Genomic DNA, 19,534 nt, shown 5'->3' with positions numbered 1-19,534 from the left:
AAACTTTCATGTATCTAGTTCTAGATTCATTGCACAATTCTCATTGGTCGGGCCAGTTTACTGGTCAGTCGAGCACAATGCCATTGTAGTTTTGCCACTGGGCAGGTGGCAAGTGCTGCTTGATCATACTAGGTGCCAAAAGTCATTCAACAAGCTCAAAATGTGTCACAACACTGAGCTTGTAGATCTTCCCCTTAAGTACATTCTGCTCACTAGCTATATGCTTTGAATCTGCAAGTTTGGGACATATGAGCTTTCCACCTGATGTGCAGAAACGGGTAATTCACTGTTTGCATGTGCTTGAGCTTTTTTTCCCCTGTATAGTTTAGGTGCTTTGGGGTAGTTTTTATATATATTTCACTTTAAGATCTCTTTGAAATTGCTCACAAGTCCATACCTACACTGCATCACATTAAATGTCCAATCTACAAGATCCCATGGGAGCTTGTAAATCGGCTATTTTCGAATGACCAATGTACTGTATTGGGCTTCATAGGCCTGGCCGAGTGAGGCCTGATGCTGCCCCCATGTGGCGACAATGGTTTCATGTACCCAAAAGAGACTGAAAACAAAGCCCCAACCATTTAATTTGGTTTTAAAAGCTTTATATGAAAGGCTATACAAACATATCAAGCTTGCTACCCTTACTAACACATTTGCCTTACACTCTGTGGGACGAACCATGATGACATGGATAAAAATAGATGGGATAAATTAAATGTATAGGGAATTACATTAAGCCTAAAGTTGTGATTCTAAAAAGAAATGTGATTACATTTAATGATGCATAATAGGCTAGAATGTACATGCAAACTGCAGAACTCATAATTAAATGTTTGCGCTTTTATTGTATTGCTGTGACAGCTAGTATGAAGCTCAATGGAGTGGAAATATAGCTTAAATTATTATAGGAACCTTTTATTGGGCAGTTCACACACCACCATATAATCTATTTAGGACAAGGTTATCAAATCAGAAACTAAGTGCACACCAGCCATTTTGGAAAGAACTCCTACTACTCCTACTTCCAGGCCCCTTCCCTACTTCCTTCATAGGTGTTACGGAGTGATTAAGGCTTGATCTGTTTCTTTGGTCTATAGACCTAGTGTTTCTCAAACATTTTAATTTCAAGGAACCCCATGAATTTGAATGTGTACATATGGAACCAAATGGACCCTTATCTTTATGGATCCATTTGGTTCCATCTGTACACTCTCAGAGTTAAACACCGGTATGGGGCCATTTGCAACCCACTGGGTGTAAGCACACTTGGGCTTCCATGCGTGGAATGCGTCTCTTCCTGGTTTTTAGAAAGCTGGTGGTTGTAAATTCAGCTCTACCTAAGCGGCAGAATGCCGCGTCGGCCAGATTCCCGGAAACACTTGCTCCCGCGGCAAATGGAAGCTGTGTGCAAGCTTCATTTTCCATCCACCAGCTGTCTAAAAACCAGGAAGAGTGTGCCTGCGCTGACTCGAGGACACTAGTGCAGCAGTGTGTTTCCAGTGAGCCAACACATACAATAGAGCGCCGTGGTACGTCCCCATTTCATGACGACTTATATTAGGGGAAATAGCCAATAATGCACAAAATAACACCTGGACCTCTTTGGTGGGGACATAACTACAAATAAAGGTAAGAAAGCCTTCTAGCATGGAATTCTCCTTTAACACATTGGATCCGTATGAGGAGTATACCTGTCCTATAAATGAACACCGAGACACCGAGCAGACAGCAGGATGAAGATGGTACTGTGGCTGAGTGTGACCTCAGTGTGTAGCATCATATACTCTTGTTTCCTAACACTTGTTTTGTGATTTATTTGATGCCTTGGAAAAAATTCAGACTCTTTAAGGAAGTGTGTAATATAGTATAGTTAGTCTAACTGGGTCATGGTTTACCTTGTTTGAGTAGATTGTCCAATTACTAATCACTGTGGGTGGGTCTGGTATATAAGGGAGGCTGGAAATGTTGAGGGGATAATTGCTCAGCTGGCTTGAGACAGCAAAGAGACAACAGGGAGAGCTGCCAGGGTCTTCATGGAAGACCCCCCCCCCCCCAAAAGCAGTGGCTCTCAAATTCCCCCAACCCCCCCCCCCCCCCCCCCCCTCTCCTAATGCCCCCCATGTGTACTCTGTGACCGTCACGCTCATATTTGATATTGTTTCTCTTCAGCTCTCCAGGTTCAACCAACACCAGGTAAACAAAGATGAAACAACAAGTTACAACACTCTCTCAAAGTTAAATGAACTCTGAATTAACAGTGTCGAGAAAAACAAATCATAACACACACACTGCACGTGGGGGTCTTTGGGCGTCCTTGAAATTACTGTAGGCCTATTATGCCTATAGCCTATAAAAAAAGTTGATAAAATAACGGAGCTCTGTTGCGTCGTTACTCGTAACCTGTCGCTAGGGGTCACTGTTGTGCAGGTCATATTCCAACCAGGAAGCGCTAGATAGTGGAAACAAACTATCGCACCCAAACCAAGTGATTTCCAGTTCCACACACACACGCACGCACGCTGGCGGCACACTCACTCACAAACGCATAACATACAGCAGCAGGTCGCGACGTCCCTGACAAGCCGTCAACTCCAGCAGCAAGAGAAGGGTTTCTTCTTCTGTACGTGGTGGGGAGTGTCCTGTCCGAGACGGAGAGCCCTTACTACGGGAACAAACGAGCAGTCACCGACCGCATTTATGAACAATCAGCTGTGATTATTGATCTTTGGCTCTGCTTTTCTTTCCCCCCTCTGCGGCTACAAGTGCCACTTTGAGGGACAGGATCTGCGTGTTTGGAGTCAGTCTGGAGAGTAAACCATAGAGTTCTAAGGAGTAAACAGCTAAAAGGTTTTTTCCAGTCAGTCTCTCCTCTGTCACCTTCAGCATGGCTACTACTACCTGCACCAGGTTCACCGATGAATACCAGCTGTACGAGGAGCTGGGCAAGTAAGTGTTCAATGTGGGAGTCAATCATTGCCAATGGACTTATTCGTATTGTTACGGACAAATTTCCGTGAGGTTGTGTAGTTATAATGTTCAAGCAGCACCAATGTGTTTTCGTCATGTAAAATTTGAGGGTGATCATTATTTTCATTTTTCAAAACAACCCAAACCGCGGGAACCTTTTTTCCCCACTTAAAATGCTATTTCATAAATGAGGAAAATCTTATGCAAACCCCTTGTAGGCTAAGCTTGGAGATCTGCTATTTCCACTGGCTACTTTTGACAATTTCTTGTCATTTTTTAATTGATTTTTTTTAATTGATTTTAATTTTTAAATGATCATTTTCACCCTGAATTTTTCATCTTGATGGGTGACATTCATGACCGCACCTTTCTTTCAACAGATCATGGATTTGTACTGTAGCCTATGTTAAATAAAAAAAATCACACCAGTGTGAATTGAGGGGCGCTAATATTAAAGTCTAACTCATGTTGATTAGGTGATGTAATAGTGATGTAAAACAAACGTTGACAAAACAAACATTACATTATCTTTATTGTTAATGGCATTTAATGTTTGTGTTAGGGATAAGATGACATTGAACTAAAAACAAACATTAAACCTGCAGCAAAAAGCAGCAGCCTTGCTCTTACATTTGAATTAATGTGTAGCTCTGGTCCATAGCCCTACTACTTAATGTGGAACGTTGACACAGAAGGTCAGCACAGCAGTGTAGCATAGAGAGGAATATTCAAGTTGTTTTGCAACCCTTTCCACTCTGACTAGAGCCAACCTTAGGGAGGATAGTTGACATTCCACAGTGCTCTGTGTGTGTGTGTGTGTGTGTGTGTGTGTGTGTGTGTGTGTGTGTGTGTGTGTGTGTGTGTGTTGGAAATTATACATTAGGAATGATGGTCTTCTAGAATCTAGATCAGTGGTCACTGGTCCCCAAACCTTTTAGCTCAAGACGCCAAAACAGAAATAGATGTTTGCCTATAGGACACAATCCAGTTAAAATAGCTGCGGTGCGAGCTTGTATAGATCTGCTAGTTTCACTAGGCTACTTCTATAGTTTCTTCAGCCTAATTGGGAATTGAATTGTAACCAAACATTAGCCACAATTTGCAACACTAGATTTTTGAGGGGCCTGGCTTTGAGGGTTTGTGTAAACACAAACATTCGCTGATGATTGGCTGATCACCCCATAGCGATTTGATTGGCTGAGCAAAGTATTGCTTGTTCCCAGACATAAGCATCAATAGGGTTTTTACTTTTTAGACGGCTGGTTGGTGTAAATGACACTTTTTGTTGCTGACGCAAGTTGAAGCCTTTCCCTCCACTAGCTGTCTAAAAACCCGGAAGAGAGACCTGAACTAGGGGCTTTCTTGACGCTTATGTCTTGATGTACCCATTGAGGATGAAAGTGAGGGCAGAAAAGTGAAGACGGAAATGTGATTGGCCGGAATTACATTTGTGTTGATTTGATTGGCGTAGCACAAAATGTGATGTATGATAAGAGCACCCCTCACTTCACACAAGTGTGATTTTTTTTTTGTTTTAAACAGCTTTTGTCCCCACATGTCTCAAGATTTGCCATTGACAATGAAAGGAGAATTCAGGTCAAATGTCTGCTAAATCTTGTCCCGACTCCCCACACGTCTCAAGATTTGCCAATGACAATGAAAGGGTAATTCAGGTCAAATGTCTGCTAAATATGACATAAATTAAACATCAAAACATTAAACGCCATTGACTTTGAAAATGTAAATATGTAAACGACCAAATCAGCTAACCAATCACAGGCAACAGGTTGAGGCCAGTATGAGATGATTCATGATGATGTACGATGATAAGAGCGCACCTCACTTCACACGTGTGTGATTTTTAATAATGGGTTGAATCTAGAATTGCAATATACCCTCCATTGACAGCCCATTGATCCAAATAGAAATGTCTGCTCTTCTTGTATTAAATTACGTTAAACTCACCAACATTGCAGCTATAGGGGAATCTTGAATTATCCTCTTTCGATCTGCAAAGCGTTTGTTTCATAAAAGTCCATCATAGACATGATATGAGCTTTCTTTCTAGCTACTTTCTGCTAAGAAATTTCCTGACGTGATTATGCGCTCGTCGGAGGATGCTGAACGTACCACCTGTTTCGAATTTGAACATAATGCACAAATGAATTGTGTTTCTGTCATATGAACATTGGAACATTGGAAGAAATTGTATTTGTTTTGCTTTTTATGATTATCTCAAATAAGTACTTGTCCCACAGGGGTGCATTCTCAGTGGTGAAGCGCTGTATGAAAATCTCCACCAGCCATGAGTACGCTGCCAAAGTCATCAACACCAAGAAACTGTCTGCCAGGGGTGAGTGTCTGTGTATGTGTGGATGATGCTGCCATGACAAGCTTGTTCTGGTTCAATCTCTGCTCTTACATTGTTCTCTGCTAATGTGCTGAACTAATGTATAGCAGAGCCTGAATGTCAATATCAAATTTAATATTCACACTTTTTTATTAAATCCAATGTTCTCAAGCTATTCTTGGTCTCAAACTATGGTTGTCATGTCTAAGCTGCCGTCAGACTGGGATGAACTTGTTTGCTGTACTATAGCCTATTGATTGAGTGTGTTCCCCAAAACTATTCCCCTCGGAAACCTGGGGCGTCAACTCGATTTGGAATTCTATGTCGGAGCAAAAATAACATGGTTTCGTCGACCTGGATATGGATATTAGTAGTAGGTGATCTCTGGAGTAGGGATGCTGTGCTGTTGAATCAAATAACGGTCTCTGTCTGTCTCTCTCTCTCTCAACTCAATTTTTCAAGAGTTCCTACAATCATGTTTTCGGCTAGACAGTCCTCCAAAAACTGTTGGAAAGAAATGTCAACATGTTAGTTTGAACTCTGAGAGTGGGTACATTTCTATACTCTGGGGTTAAATTTACAATCAGGATTTTGCTATGTGGTTAGGTACACGTTTTAGTTTGATAAGGAGACCTCCGTGTGAGATGTGAAAAGAATTGTGCATGTTTTCGAAGGCTTCCAAGTTCCAGGAGGAACCACGCATACTCTGTTGCAGCTGTGGGAGATAAGATAACACAGTATTGTGGGGGGAATTTGCTGACCACAGCAAGCATGAGGAATAGCGGTCCCTTCTTCGTTCAAGTCATCTCCACACCAACTTCCCACGTAATTTTTAGTGGTGGAAAGTAACTAGGTACATGTACTAGTACAATTTTGAGGTATTTGTACTTTACTTAAGTATTTCCAATAATACTTCTACTCCACTACATCTCAGAGGCAACTGTTTTTGCTCCACTACAGTTATTTGACAACTTTAGTTACTAGTTGGTTACTTTGTAGATTTTTATTATTATTACAAACTAAGCATATACATTAACCACTTCAGCCCTATATACATTTCTGCCATTTGAAAATAGACGATCTACAAGCTCACAATCATTCAATTCAAAAGATTTGTATAGGCTACATTTTATTTGAAAACTTGTGAAATGGGACATTCTACACATAATGAGTACTTTCTACTTTTGGTACTTTCATACCAATACTTTTGTACTCAAGTCAATTTTGAATTCCGGACTTTTACTTGTAACAGAGTATTAACATTGCAGTATTGATACTTTTACTTGAGTAAAGATTGTGAATACCTTTTCCATCACTGGTCATTATGTACTTTTGTCTTCACTTTGCAACCCTTCCCGGTCAGAGCAATTTGAGTGCACACTGCTCCAGTCTCAAAAACTTTCGCTATCTCATAATCTTTACCTTTGTACAGTGAGTGAATGTGACGTTAAGCTGAGGGGAACTTGATGACTCATTTTCCCATATCACCACTTGCTAAATAAACCCTTTGATGTTGGCCTTCATGTCCTTCGTGACAGGATATATAGGCTTTATTTTCTTTAGTTTTTTTGTAAACCCCAAAAGGGTTTCATTGGTTGCATTGCTCCCAAAAAGATCCAACTTTGCAATAGGATGCAACTTTACTCTGTTATCTAGTTTGTCGCTGTCCGACATTCCTAGCCCATGTTATTAAAGTTAAATTAAATCGGCGAAAGTGGCCGTTTTCAAGATGTTTTGGCCATTATCTCTGGAACGGAAAGTCCAATCTGCTCAGTTCATAGCTTGTTGGATGCATGACTTTGAGGACATGTTCGGGGGGACCTCTAGCAACTCCCGGGATCCTAGGCGGTCATGTAGTTCGCATATACGGCGGGCTGGCACTGTGGTTGCTTGCAACTACATGTAACCACAATCCAATGGCAGTTTCCCCCCCAACGACCCCCACTTTGAGAACCCCCAGTGGTTCACAAGTCGTGCTGCCTCAAGCTCATCAGTACGATAGGGGTATCACCACTTGGGGTGAGCGGTAGAAATGATGTCTCTGATGCATGTTTGAATTCCGGGTAGGAAATAAAATATATTGATGTGTCCTTCCCCGTTTTCTGTCCCAGGGCCATGTAAGTGCTGTAACGGAGAACAGAGAGACGGTTTCTGTTCACTCTTTTCATCTATTCTCTCCATGGTCATTATTATCTCTCTGTGGAAGGCAGCCGTGTGGGGAGGTGGCCTCCCGCTGTCAGATTGTGGGTGGGTGGGAGAATGACACACACACACACACACACACACACACACACACACACACACACACACATGATTGCACATTGCAGCCTCCCATAGTAAAATTAACTCCTAGAGTGTACAAATGGACCAATAATGTATCGCTTAAGATGTTATTGTGCGGGGCGGTTTTCCTGAAGATGCAAGGATAAAAGCTGAACACTCAACGGCTGTAGTCTGAATATTGACTCCACCTCTCCCCCCCCTAGCAGCCACTCGCATATTCAGCCTCCTCCTAAACCCCCTAGCACTCACCTCGTCAGATTCTACCTCACCCCCTAGCACTCACCTCTTCAGACTCTACCTCACCCCCTAGCACTCAACCTCTGCAGACTTTTGAGAATTCTTACTGTTCTTTCAATGCCCCCAATAATGCCGGGTTCTATTTAAGTGCACCTAAGTAAGTAAAAGCGTAATAATGTGAATAAAATGGCACAATTGATGACTGTAAATGGAGAGAGAGAGAGAGAGATTTTCATTGGGAGATAACTCTTCCTGTCTGGAGAAAATGTAACAAGAAAATGAAAGTGAGAGGAGCGGTCTGGAATGAGATTATCCCCCCGCCCCACCACGCTCGCTTCTTAGTAGCGGACGCACAACCGGCTAACATACTGAGGAGCAGGAAGGAGAGTGATGAGAGAGAGAGAGAGAGAGAGAGAGGGAGAGGGAGGGATGGAGAGAGATTGAGAAGATGTTTATAGAAGGGGAGGCCATGATGCCAGATTCCGATTGGTTTGTCTGAATGAATCACTTGGCTGGGCTGGATTCCGCCTGCATTACCCCGAGGCAGAGGAAATGAAAGAGAAAGGTGTGGGTGTGTGTGTGTGTAGTAGGAGAATAATAGTTTTATGGTTGCAAATAGATTTTTACAGATGTGTTTACAATCAGAAAAATCACACCCGTGTGAAGTGAGGGGCACTCTTATCATTGTATTCATCATCATCTTATTCCGGCCAATCAAAATTTGCGTCCTCACTTTTTTCACTTTTCCTGTGTTTACGCAATCTTTGTGTTTACAAAAACACTCAAAGCTGACCATTCATTGACAATAGAGCGTCACAGTCCCGCCCCTGACGAGAGGCCCGGAAGATAATTCCCAATTAATTTTTCCCATAGACGTTTCAAAAAGTATTTATTTAAAGACCTTTTAAGCCTTGGACTCTTGTCAATGTTTTGGGCCGATCAAATAATTAGAAGAAAAATAGGGCAGGGTACACTTTTTTTTAGTTTTAGTTTTTCTTCTTGCTAATTATTTGATCGGCCCGGTTTATTGTCATGATTTGTCACAACAAGAGTTGGCTTTGTCCGAGGCTTAAATGTCTTTAAATAAATAGTTTGTGAAATGTCTATGCGACAAATGAATAGGGAATTCTCTTCCGGGCCTCTCGTCGTCATGAAAGGGGGCGGTGTGACGCTCTATGGCATCCAATATTTATGTTTACACAAACGCTCAAAGCTGGCCATCCATTGTCAATGGCTTTCATTGACAAACCCTCAAAGCTGGACATACTGTAGGAGGGGCTAGCGCCCATATTCAGGTTGGATTTACACATTTGGAAAAATGGCACAGTGAAGTAGGTGGCTACCTTCTTAGGAGACCGGAAGCAGGTTGGATTCTATTTATTATTTTCAACGGAAGAGTGAACGTGAACACAGCTTCTGAAGGATTATTTTTTAGCCCCCCATGAGCACTGAACTAAATATTGGACCTGATCGTCACAAGCACTTACAGTAACCATTGTTGCAGCCAAGGTTGCTCGCTCGCTAGCAATGTGACTATGAATGAGTCATTGGAGAGGGTTTATGCACCAATGTACCTTGGTGCTACACCGGATTCAATGGTTTTCCCTTTCACACGTAAAGTAAAAGCAGTGGAATAAAACTTTTCTATTGGGGATGTCAATTATCAATTGTGAATTGATGAATGATAACCTTAGCTATCGATTAACCGGTTAGTTGATAAGCTATGTTTAAAAAATATGTCTGTGAATCTTAATTTCCCTCAATGTCTAACATAAAAATCTACATTTTGCTGATATACAGAAAGAATACAAAATACATATTATGTTCCTTAAAAACACATTCCCTCCCGTTACCATATAGGCGGGATCCTGAGGGCAGTGCCAGAGAAATGCGCAAAATAAGCAGAGAAGAGCCACATCCGCCCGGCACGGAAGTGATAGCCTCCATATCTGTAGTCTAGCGAGGGCTCTAGGTGGTGGTCGATCGCCCGGAGGGTGATTATTCTTAGTGCGAGCTTGCATTCATGTTTTATATGCTCCCAAACATTGTATTTTGTCCCATTTTAGCAGAAAAATTACTAATATCTGTGCACGGATGATATTTGGGAGACAAACACTTTCCTGGGATTATTATGTTGGTAATTTGCGTTTTTAGATATTTTAGTATTTCAAAGTATGATGTCAAGGACACTGGTCTCACTGCTGGATTACTACAATGACCACTTTGCTGCACTCACCCCACCTCGTGGAGAGGGAGAGGGCTGTCTTAGTGCGGGCACATATAGAAACGGCAAGATGCCGCTAAGAGCAGGCATCACTTCCTCGTTTTTAAACAGCTGGTGGATGGAAATGACACTTGCGAGTGGCGGCAACTTGCAGTGTCGGCAAAGCAAAGCGTTTCAGGTTCAGCGTCATTTCCATCCACCAGCTGTTTTATAAACCTGGAAGAGACACCTGGAGGACGCGTTTTGTGCAGCTTAGGTGTGCTCACGCCCTTTACTGAGACAACATGTAGGCCTTGGAAGGAAGTGAGACCAGTGTCCATGACATCACCCGGAGCTTTGAAATACCGTCCGGTACTAAAATATCTAAAAACTCATATCTCACACACACAAACTCCAGGAAAGTGTTTCTTGTCTCTTACATTACATAACTTTACATTAAAATAAAATCTGGTTGCAAAAGGGGTGAAGTGGCCCTTTAACGATTGATTAATAGATTAACTATTAACATCCCTAGTTTCTATAAAGCCCTGTGTATCGTCGCTACACCTGTTGGCTGTAGCATCCTGTCAGAATGTAACGCGGCACAGATAAACCCAGACCCAAGGTCACCTCTTTATGGGGGTACAGGGAAGTGGGCCAGTCATGTGACATGCACTGGAGAGAGGGGACACAGCTGGGACGCATCGAAATGTTAGATGGTGTCACTCCTTAGGGGACAGAGGCCCCCTGCGTTTGGACTCATGCTTGATTGATTCATATTTAATCAACCGTTATTTAATTCGCTGAAAACAAAACATCTCTTTTCCAGCCGTGCTGAGAAAAAAACCCCACACTAAATCACAAAAGAGGATATTTAATTATTATATATATATATTAGCAAAGACGGTTCATCCACACATTGGATCACTGCTGCCCGAGGGAGAGTTATTGTACTCGAAACATGTTGCAGCGAGTAGTCTGCAAGGTTTTGACTTTTGAGACAATCGTTTGTTCATTTGCCTAAACAAAAAGTTGTAAAAGCTGTTTGTAGTTATTAAAACATTGAATTTGCATCATACAGTGGTCTGATGTTTTTGCATGGGAATTTGGTCACCCAGAGTTTGAATCCCATGTAGGACATGGACATGAAGGGCCATATTTTCGTCGGTGCCTTACCCCTAATCCCTGAACTCCTTTGCCTTTTTTTGTGGATCTTGTAGATCAGCTATTTGAACTATTATATTGTTTTCAAAATACATAAAAAAGGCAAAGAAGTTTGGGGAGTAAGGCACTGGCAAAAAGAAGGCCCGAAACGTACAGGTTGCAGCTTTAAGTATTGGTGAGGAGTGTATGCATGACATCATCATCATACCCAGAAGTTAAGGCAAAAATAAAGTGGTAAAAACAAATAATACTTTCTGGCCTTGACAGCAGAAAAGAAAAGTCCAAACAGAAAATTCCTATCTGATTGTATTAAACAACATAAAACTTACTTTGCCACTCACTTGTACTCGCCTTATCCTTGCGAATGCCCTCTATAAAATCTCATAAAAAAAAAAATCATCTTGCATATGAACAAAGTACCACCCCTATTCTTTGGCCGAGTTTCCTCGGGACTGTGGAGAAAGTAGGCCATTGGTTTGAAAATGCAGACCTTAGTGGTGAGAGGTGGATGGAACACCACCAGTGCTTGTGGAAAAGCTAGCAGTGAGTGAGTGGGTTGGTGGGAGGGTAGGGGGGGGTTGACCGACTATTAAATCTCCAGCTTCTGGAAAATAAACCTCAGCTGGTTTCCAGCATGAACTCTGAAGAAACCTGTGGAAACTAAAGCAGCCGTAGAGGCTAAAACACGTGTGTCATATGTTGGGTGGGTAAATGCCTCTGTCAAATAGTATGTGGCAGTTCATTTTGTCTGTAGTGAGCGCAAAGAGAGACATTTTACTGGACTTCAGGTGCTGGGCAATCTGAGAATCCCATCGTCAAATATTCGGGAAAACAGCGCCTCCGCTGTTGTTCCTCGAAATTAGACTCTGGGGGCAAGGTCTGTTTAGAATTTCTATCAACCGGAAAAGGCCCTTGCTTTTCCGCCGAGTTCCACTACTACCGCTGTGCCGCACTGTTTTCATTCCTACTTTCAACCATTCCTTTGCGGAACAAAACATGGATGTAACGGAGGAGGACATTTTTGCTAGTGTGCTAAGGAGAGTTGCTGTTCTACACAATGTTGAACATATCAAACCGCTTCAGCACATTTGTTTGAAATATTGAATCGATCGACGAGATGTTTTATTATGTTTACCTACTGGTTTTGGAAAAAGCCTCGTATATCAAGCTTGGCCAACGGTGTGTTCCCTACTTTCCGAAGCCTTTCCAGAGAGATGGCCAAAGGACGCTATCGTTTTAGTTATATGCCCACTCATTTCTATAATGGAAGAGCAAGTGAAAATGTTGACGGAGCGATCGAGGCATTTCTGCAGCATATGCTGGGCAGAATGCATCTACAGACTCTGAAAACATGCCGTTTATTAACATTTAATCATAATAATGCTAGAAAATACAATTTAACCATGTGTACTACTACTTATGCATGTTGCATCATGGCATGCAGAAAAACAGCCAGCTTTAAACTCACGAGTCACAATGCATCTCAGTGCTATTGTGACCTTATAGATCACCCATTTTGATCAAGTGCTGAGTATTTAAGGGATTAGTGTCTAAAATAAAATACACTGAATGTACTTTTAGTACTGTCAAACGATCATATGGACCCAACCATCCATTAAATCAAGTTTATTATAAATATGCAACACAATTTGAAATTTAGACAATAAATGTAGCTAATGTAAGAGGATTTATATTCATTGATTACACTAGATAATGGGTCCTTGTTGACCTGTAAAACGTAATGGACCCCTTCTCAAAGTTTAAAGCAAAAATATAGATAATACCACGTCTGAAAGGCTTTGTATCCTAATGTGATTTGTGAAACAGTGTGAAAAGGAGCCCCCGCGGTTTCCAAATCAATTCACTTTCAGATTGAACACTAAACCAAAGCTTTTATAACTTTAATTTGTACTGCAAAATACATTTGTTTTACGTCCGTTATATTTGTACGTCACGGACTGTTCTGAAGTTGCTTAAATAAAGGGGTCATTTGTTGGGAAACGTAAATATTAGCACACAACACAATTAACGCGTTTGATTGAAGTTACACTTAATCATAACCAACGCTTTTATTCATACTTTGTACTGTACACAGTTTACATTACATTTAGTTTGACGGAGTTTACACTTATTTGTTCAACATAGGACGTACAACATTAGATAGCACTTCCCCGTTTTTTTGTGAGGTGAGATGGAGATGGAGATGCAGTTGCACAACGCTTATGTCTAGCATTGTTTCGGTCATACAGTTCTTTGACCGAATCGCCAACCTTTTCCAAAATTTCTTTGGTGCGCGAATATTTCATCAACAATTGTTTGCAGCTTAAGCAAATCGATTTCAGTGGATCGTCTGCAACAACAGGTTCTTCGGTTATAGCTTCCAAACTAGTCTCCAATCCCTGATTTGTGAATAAATTAAATACTTGTCCTTTTACTCCATACTTTAAATAATCTCCACAAACTCTACATACATTCGTAATAGGTTTCTTTGGTGTTGTTTGTTGACCAGAGGAAGCCATGTTCAATAATAATGGAAGCGTGTAGGTTTGCTTCTAGTGGGACGAAATTTCCTCGCTGCACACACATGTAAATCCCGCCCACTAAATGTGATTGGGTGATTGCGCGGCTGACTTCCTGAACTACAGCGTCCATACTTGTAGGCCAGTGATACGTTTCTTTCTACTGCTTGCCGACAGACTAGTTGACGCGAGGCAACAGTCTGTCTTGAGAGACTAGGTGCTGGGTGACCCTAGCAGAGCGTCATTGTTTTGAAGTCAAAGAGCCTTGTAAGCTGTCTGTCTGTGTCTGTCTCACTCTCTCTCTGATGCTAAGTTGGCACCAAGGGCCAATGCTTGTGTGTACAACACACACACACACACACGTGTACACCCCCCATAGAGAGAGCGCACTGTATATAAACAATGGTCAGTATGTCGGGTGTTAGCGGTGGGCTTAACTGGGCTGTTGTCGGGGGGGGGTCTCAGCAAGCCGTTGACACGCCGCTCTAGCAAGACCACCCATGACATGACGGGTACTACTACTGCCAATGCCATGTCATTCTTCCCACTGGCCCCCATTACAACTAACCCTATAACGTCACTAACTGTAGTGGGGCGGGGTTCTGTAGCCAAATAAATGCATATCATTTTGGGTGTCCTTGACATGAAAACGTTTGAGAAGTCACTGGTTTAATAGAGATATTGTGTATCTTGAATTGCATGCTATCTTTAAACATGACCATGAACATTTTCTTCTCTTTCAGCAGATGGAATTGTGATTTTTTTTAAAGCAGACAGGAGGCAATGAAGCCTCCTGTCTGTTTTAGCGTGCTGTTTGTATTAGTGCTTGGTTGACATGACTATGGCCTAACACCATAGTCTCCTTTTACTGGCCTCTGTCAATAATAATTATTATGACGTTATTGATGCTTCATCGGAAAACACAGGCTTATACCACAACGTCCTTTGGACTGTTTGCGTTGGCTGTAGCAGATATGCTCGCTGCGTCCGCCTCCCCCCAGGGAGCCGGACGCAGCGAGAGCTGGCAGCTCTGCAGTGCTGCACACAACAGCTGAGACGCAAACTGTGAAGCTAAAGTGTATGTGTGTGTGTGTGTGTGTTTGTGTGACTGCGTGTGTGCGCGCTTTGTTGTCTCCCCTGAGCAATGTCCCTTCACTAACTGATGCATACACAGACGGGCTAAAAATAGCCGGTTAGAGGCTAGAGCAAGGGAGCCTCCCCTTCCACACACACACACACACACATGCACAGCGGAATGAAGCAGATAGTGTGTTATTGATCAGATGTGGGAATGAAGTATTCTCCGTGTGAGTGGAGAGGCTGTCTGCTCACCATTATGGCTGCAACGATCCATTCCTTCAGCGATTATTCTTTCAAATTACTCTTTCTATAGTAACCGGGGAAGGGTGCGGAGAATCGATGAACCACTTGATGGTGCAGTGTGAGCTTGTAGATCATGCACCTATTCGGGCCATCAAGACCCGAGGCCAGTTCTACAAATGCCTTCTAAATCAGTAGTTCTCACACTTTTTCAAACACTGGTTCTCAATATTTCGTGTCAAGGACCCCAAAAATGTTATGTAATTGGCTTTCGACCCCCATCTGAAAGTCTGTTGTTCAAGCGTCCCCCAGGAGCAAAGATATGAGTTAAAAACCTTGTAGATCTGCTTTTTTGAATTTTAATCAAACAAACATGTAAACGAAACGACTATGACGATACATACAACGGAAACAAGACAATACGTACAATACACACTGCCTCTCTTCTCAATTGATGTTCATAATACATATGGTGAATCTGCTTCGACAGGTTAAACAGAGTTAACTGTAATGAAACAAAGTCAGGTCTTATGGTAGAGACATGAGTAAATCCATCTAATATATCTGCTATTTTTTAATAGCTAAAGTTTAAAGTAATGATTTAAACACAAAGGGGTTCCCGCCCAGAATGGGTTACATTTCTGTTTTCTTTGGACAGCGGGAAGATGAAGCGCAGCGGTCAGTTGATGCTGCTATACGGCCCAGTCCATCAAAGCCCGCCCATGGTGAGGTCGCTCCTCAATGCAGATGTTGGCAGTGCTGTAAAGTAACAAAGTACAATTACCTAAGTATTGTACTACTGAATCCAAACTGGGATCCAGATATTGTACTTGTACACTTCAGTTACTAGTTGCTTTGTAGATTTTGATTTATTATTACAAAGCAAATGCATTAACCACTTCAACCCTATATTTTGGCTATTTGAAAATAGACGATCTATTCTACAAGCTCATGATGCGATACATTGAAATCTCTCTATACTAAGTAGTCCTACTACTTTTACTTTTGGTACTTTAAGTACATTTTGATGCCAATACTTTTTTAGTTTTACTCAAGTAAATGTTGTGAATTTTACTTAAGTTGTAACAAGAGTATTTCCAGATTGCAGTATTGATACTTTTTAAGTAAAACATGTGGCTTCCATCACTGGTTGTAGGATGTGTGCAGTGAGAGTGATGGATGTGTGTGGATTACACCAGGCACTCCATCTCTCTGAAGCCCGCTCTTATGCTTTTAAAGCCTTCATGGATTAGCTTGTTTCATCACAACAACACAGGTTCCACAGAGATGTGTTGCTAATTGCTATCTTTCATTTCTCCTTTCTATCTTTCTCTGTCTCCCTCTGTGGCTCTGTCTGTCTGTCTCTGCTAATTTTTCAGTTGACTAACGTGGCTGGCAAAACTTTGTTCCCTAACGTATGTCCATCTCTGTCACAGGGGGGCTGTGACATCATCATGAATAAAGGCATATATTTGGTTTAGACTGGGGGAGGGGAGAAGTATAGAAGTACTATACTTTGGTCCGACATACCATTGGTCCGATCGACTACCTACCCCAAACCCTCACCCTAACCATAACCGCCAGCACGGGGCAGCACACCTAAACCTAACCCCCAACCCTATCCTGAGTCAGACGGACCAATGCTATGTCGGACCAAAGCATGCTCCCCCATTTGAACTGGGGACACCTCACCGTAGACAAGCACATGGAATAGGATTTGAGACATTACTCAGTTCCACAGATAACTTTTGCCTCTTTCTTATATTATATGACAATTCAATTTAGTCAATGTTTGACCAGTTTGTATAGTGTACTTTGTTCATTACTTTTGATGCAGTAATGGTCCTTTTTCCCCATTTCTTTTAACTAGACCTGTAGGTGCCCGTCGCCTACCGGCCTACTTGAGAACGATGCAACTTGGGAATCTAATAATACCTGTTGTCAACTTGTCATAGCAGTGCAGGAGATCTCTGTATATGCCTGTGTGTGTGAAGAGGGCAAGCTGACTGACTGTGAAAAGTGGACTCAGTTTGCCCTCTTCAGACACAGGCAGATACTGTGAAAAGTGGACTGGTTAAGTAGGCTAATCAATTGTCAGGTGTGGGGTTGCCATGTCAATCAATTGGCTGAGGCAGAGGCTGGAAATTGCACATGTGAGGGGATTTAGACTGATTAGGTCCACTGGCAGAGCCTGAGCAGAGCCTTTTGTGGTGGTTCTGGAGAACCGTGGGTTCGACCGACTCGAGTCCCAGCACTGCACTCGTGTGTCGAATATGAAGTCGGTGGGGCAAACGGTTCTCGAGTTGCGTGCATTACAACTGTACACACACACACGCAGGCACACAGAGACGTGGCACATTTATAGTAGCAATCCCAGCAATGTGTGTCCCTGACTGGGTCCGTCTGAGCACGGAAATAGCGTTTTTTCACCAGCAAATGTCAATGTTGCGCAAACACACACACAAACACACACACAGTGTCAGTCATGAGATATACTGTATATATTATTTTTCAGCATCATTCTGTGTATGTGCTAATAAGGTGTGCAGTCACACATCAACGCTGCCTCGGAATGCTCCTCGCTTGATTGACACCCCCTCCTACCCTGCCCCACTCGCTCTCGCTCTCGCACCCCCCTGACACCCCCCCCCCCTCCCGACACCCCGCAGCGGAGCGGAACGATAATTTTGCAGTCCTCCCCCGAGTTTCAGTCTAAAATCCTCATTTAGCCAAGTAGGCCATCAACACCTGGGGGGGTGGGGGCACGGAGGGCCTGGCTTAATTAGGACTCCTTTGTCTGCCAGACGTGAGGGATAGCGGGTGCCCCAGTCAGTCAGTCAGTCAATCAGTCAGCAGTGTTGCCATGTCCGCTTAGTATAAGCAACTTTGGGGCTTGTTTTTCTGTAAAGTTTCTTGTAAATATTGGTGGTTGCATTTTTTTGGGGGGGCCTAACCACACCAAAGGGTCACCATGCAACTCCTTGGGTCCAAATGGTTCCAAGGAGTTAACGCTAAAACCGTCTTGACCCTTTGGTGTGGTTTGGGCAATTTAATTATTATTATTATTATTATTTAAACTCAAATATTTTCATGTCTAGAACACCCAAATTATATTTTTCCCTAACCCCAGGGAGTCTCAGTACCAGATTTGTGGTGTTGGAATGTTTCAATAAAATCCTCCTAATATTCCCCTTTTTTGTAAGCTGTTTTAAGAGGTTTTGAAAAATAGCAGATCTACAAGCTCACAACGTGTCGCATCGTACGCTTGTCATTTGTCCAACGTGTGGAAAACGACCGGATTAAGGTTGGCTAACATGCGTTAAGGTTGGTGAACATGCGCTGCTCCGTGCTTGCGGTTATGGGAGAGACAGCGAGATCAATTCGTGGCGGTGGCGACTCGCCACGACCTATTTTTTTACGCCATGACGTATTCTTCATTATCCGCCATGGCAGAACAAAATCCGCCGTGGCGAGTACAGAATCCGCCGTGGGGGCGACTCGCCACGACCTATTTTTTTACGCCATGACGTATTCTTCATTATCCGCCGTGGCGAGTACAGAATCCGCCATTGTTTATTATTTTTTTGCGTGCCGTGGTGCAGGTTTTATTGTCCTAGTAGTACTATTCTCGGAATTATTTCATCCTCTTGTAGCGTAACGGTTAGCGCTCTCGCCCCTATAGTCAAGGCACTGTGCCGGGCCAGGTTCGATTCTTGCAAAAAACAAACTTTTTTTTTTTAAGTTATTTTTTTACCCGTACATACAGTGTGTGTGCGTGCGTGCGTATACAGTGTGCGTGCGTGTATGCGTGCGTGCGTATACAGTGTGTGTGTGTGTGTGTGTGTGTGCTTCATCGTATTTATTATTATTATTATTATTATTATTAATATGCAGGTAATAATAATAAATACGATGAAGCACGCACGCACGCATATACAGTGTGTGTGCGTGCGTGCGTATACAGTGTGCGTGCGTGTATGCGTGCGTATACAGTGTGTGTGTGCGTGCGTGCGTGCATGCTTCATCGTATTTATTATTATTACCTGCATATTAATAATAATAATAATAATAATAAATACGATGAAGCACGCACGCACACACACACACACACACACACTGTATACGCACGCATACACGCACGCACACTGTATACGCACGCACGCACACACACTGTATGTACGGGTAAAAAAATAACTTTAAAAAAAAAAAGTTTGTTTTTTGCAAGAATCGAACCTGGCCCGGCACAGTGCCTTGACTATAGGGGCGAGAGCGCTAACCGTTACGCTACAAGAGGATGAAATAATTCCGAGAATAGTACTACTAGGACAATAAAACCTGCACAACGGCACGCAAAAAAAAAATAAACAATGGCGGATTCTGTACTCGCCACGGCGGATAATGAAGAATACGTCATGGCGTAAAAAAATAGGTCGTGGCGAGTCGCTGCCACGGCGGATTCTGTACTCGCCACGGCGGATTTTGTTCTGC

The 19,534-nt window shown here is 42.5% G+C and overlaps 1 protein-coding gene across 9 annotated transcripts in view; it reads left to right on the top strand.

Annotated features, from left to right (window-relative positions):
• Positions 1–2,516: 2,516 nt before the first annotated feature.
• Positions 2,517–19,534, top strand: part of camk2d1 (calcium/calmodulin-dependent protein kinase (CaM kinase) II delta 1) — a 92,700-nt gene continuing 75,682 nt past the window's right edge. For all 9 annotated transcript variants that reach the window (XM_080792986.1, XM_080792982.1, XM_080792984.1 and 6 more), the window contains exons 1-2: positions 2,517–2,949; positions 5,229–5,323. In XM_080792986.1, coding sequence (XP_080649112.1) covers positions 2,888–2,949; positions 5,229–5,323 — 157 coding nt within the window. In that variant the 5' untranslated portion in view covers positions 2,517–2,887. The remainder of the gene's footprint in view (positions 2,950–5,228; positions 5,324–19,534) is intronic.

The sequence above is a fragment of the Protomyctophum bolini genome (genome assembly GCF_963924005.1).
Source record: "Protomyctophum bolini genome assembly, chromosome: 20".
Lineage (NCBI taxonomy): Eukaryota > Metazoa > Chordata > Actinopteri > Myctophiformes > Myctophidae > Protomyctophum > Protomyctophum bolini.
Note: the sequence above shows the minus strand (reverse complement) of the source record. Positions and strands in the feature narration are given on the sequence as shown.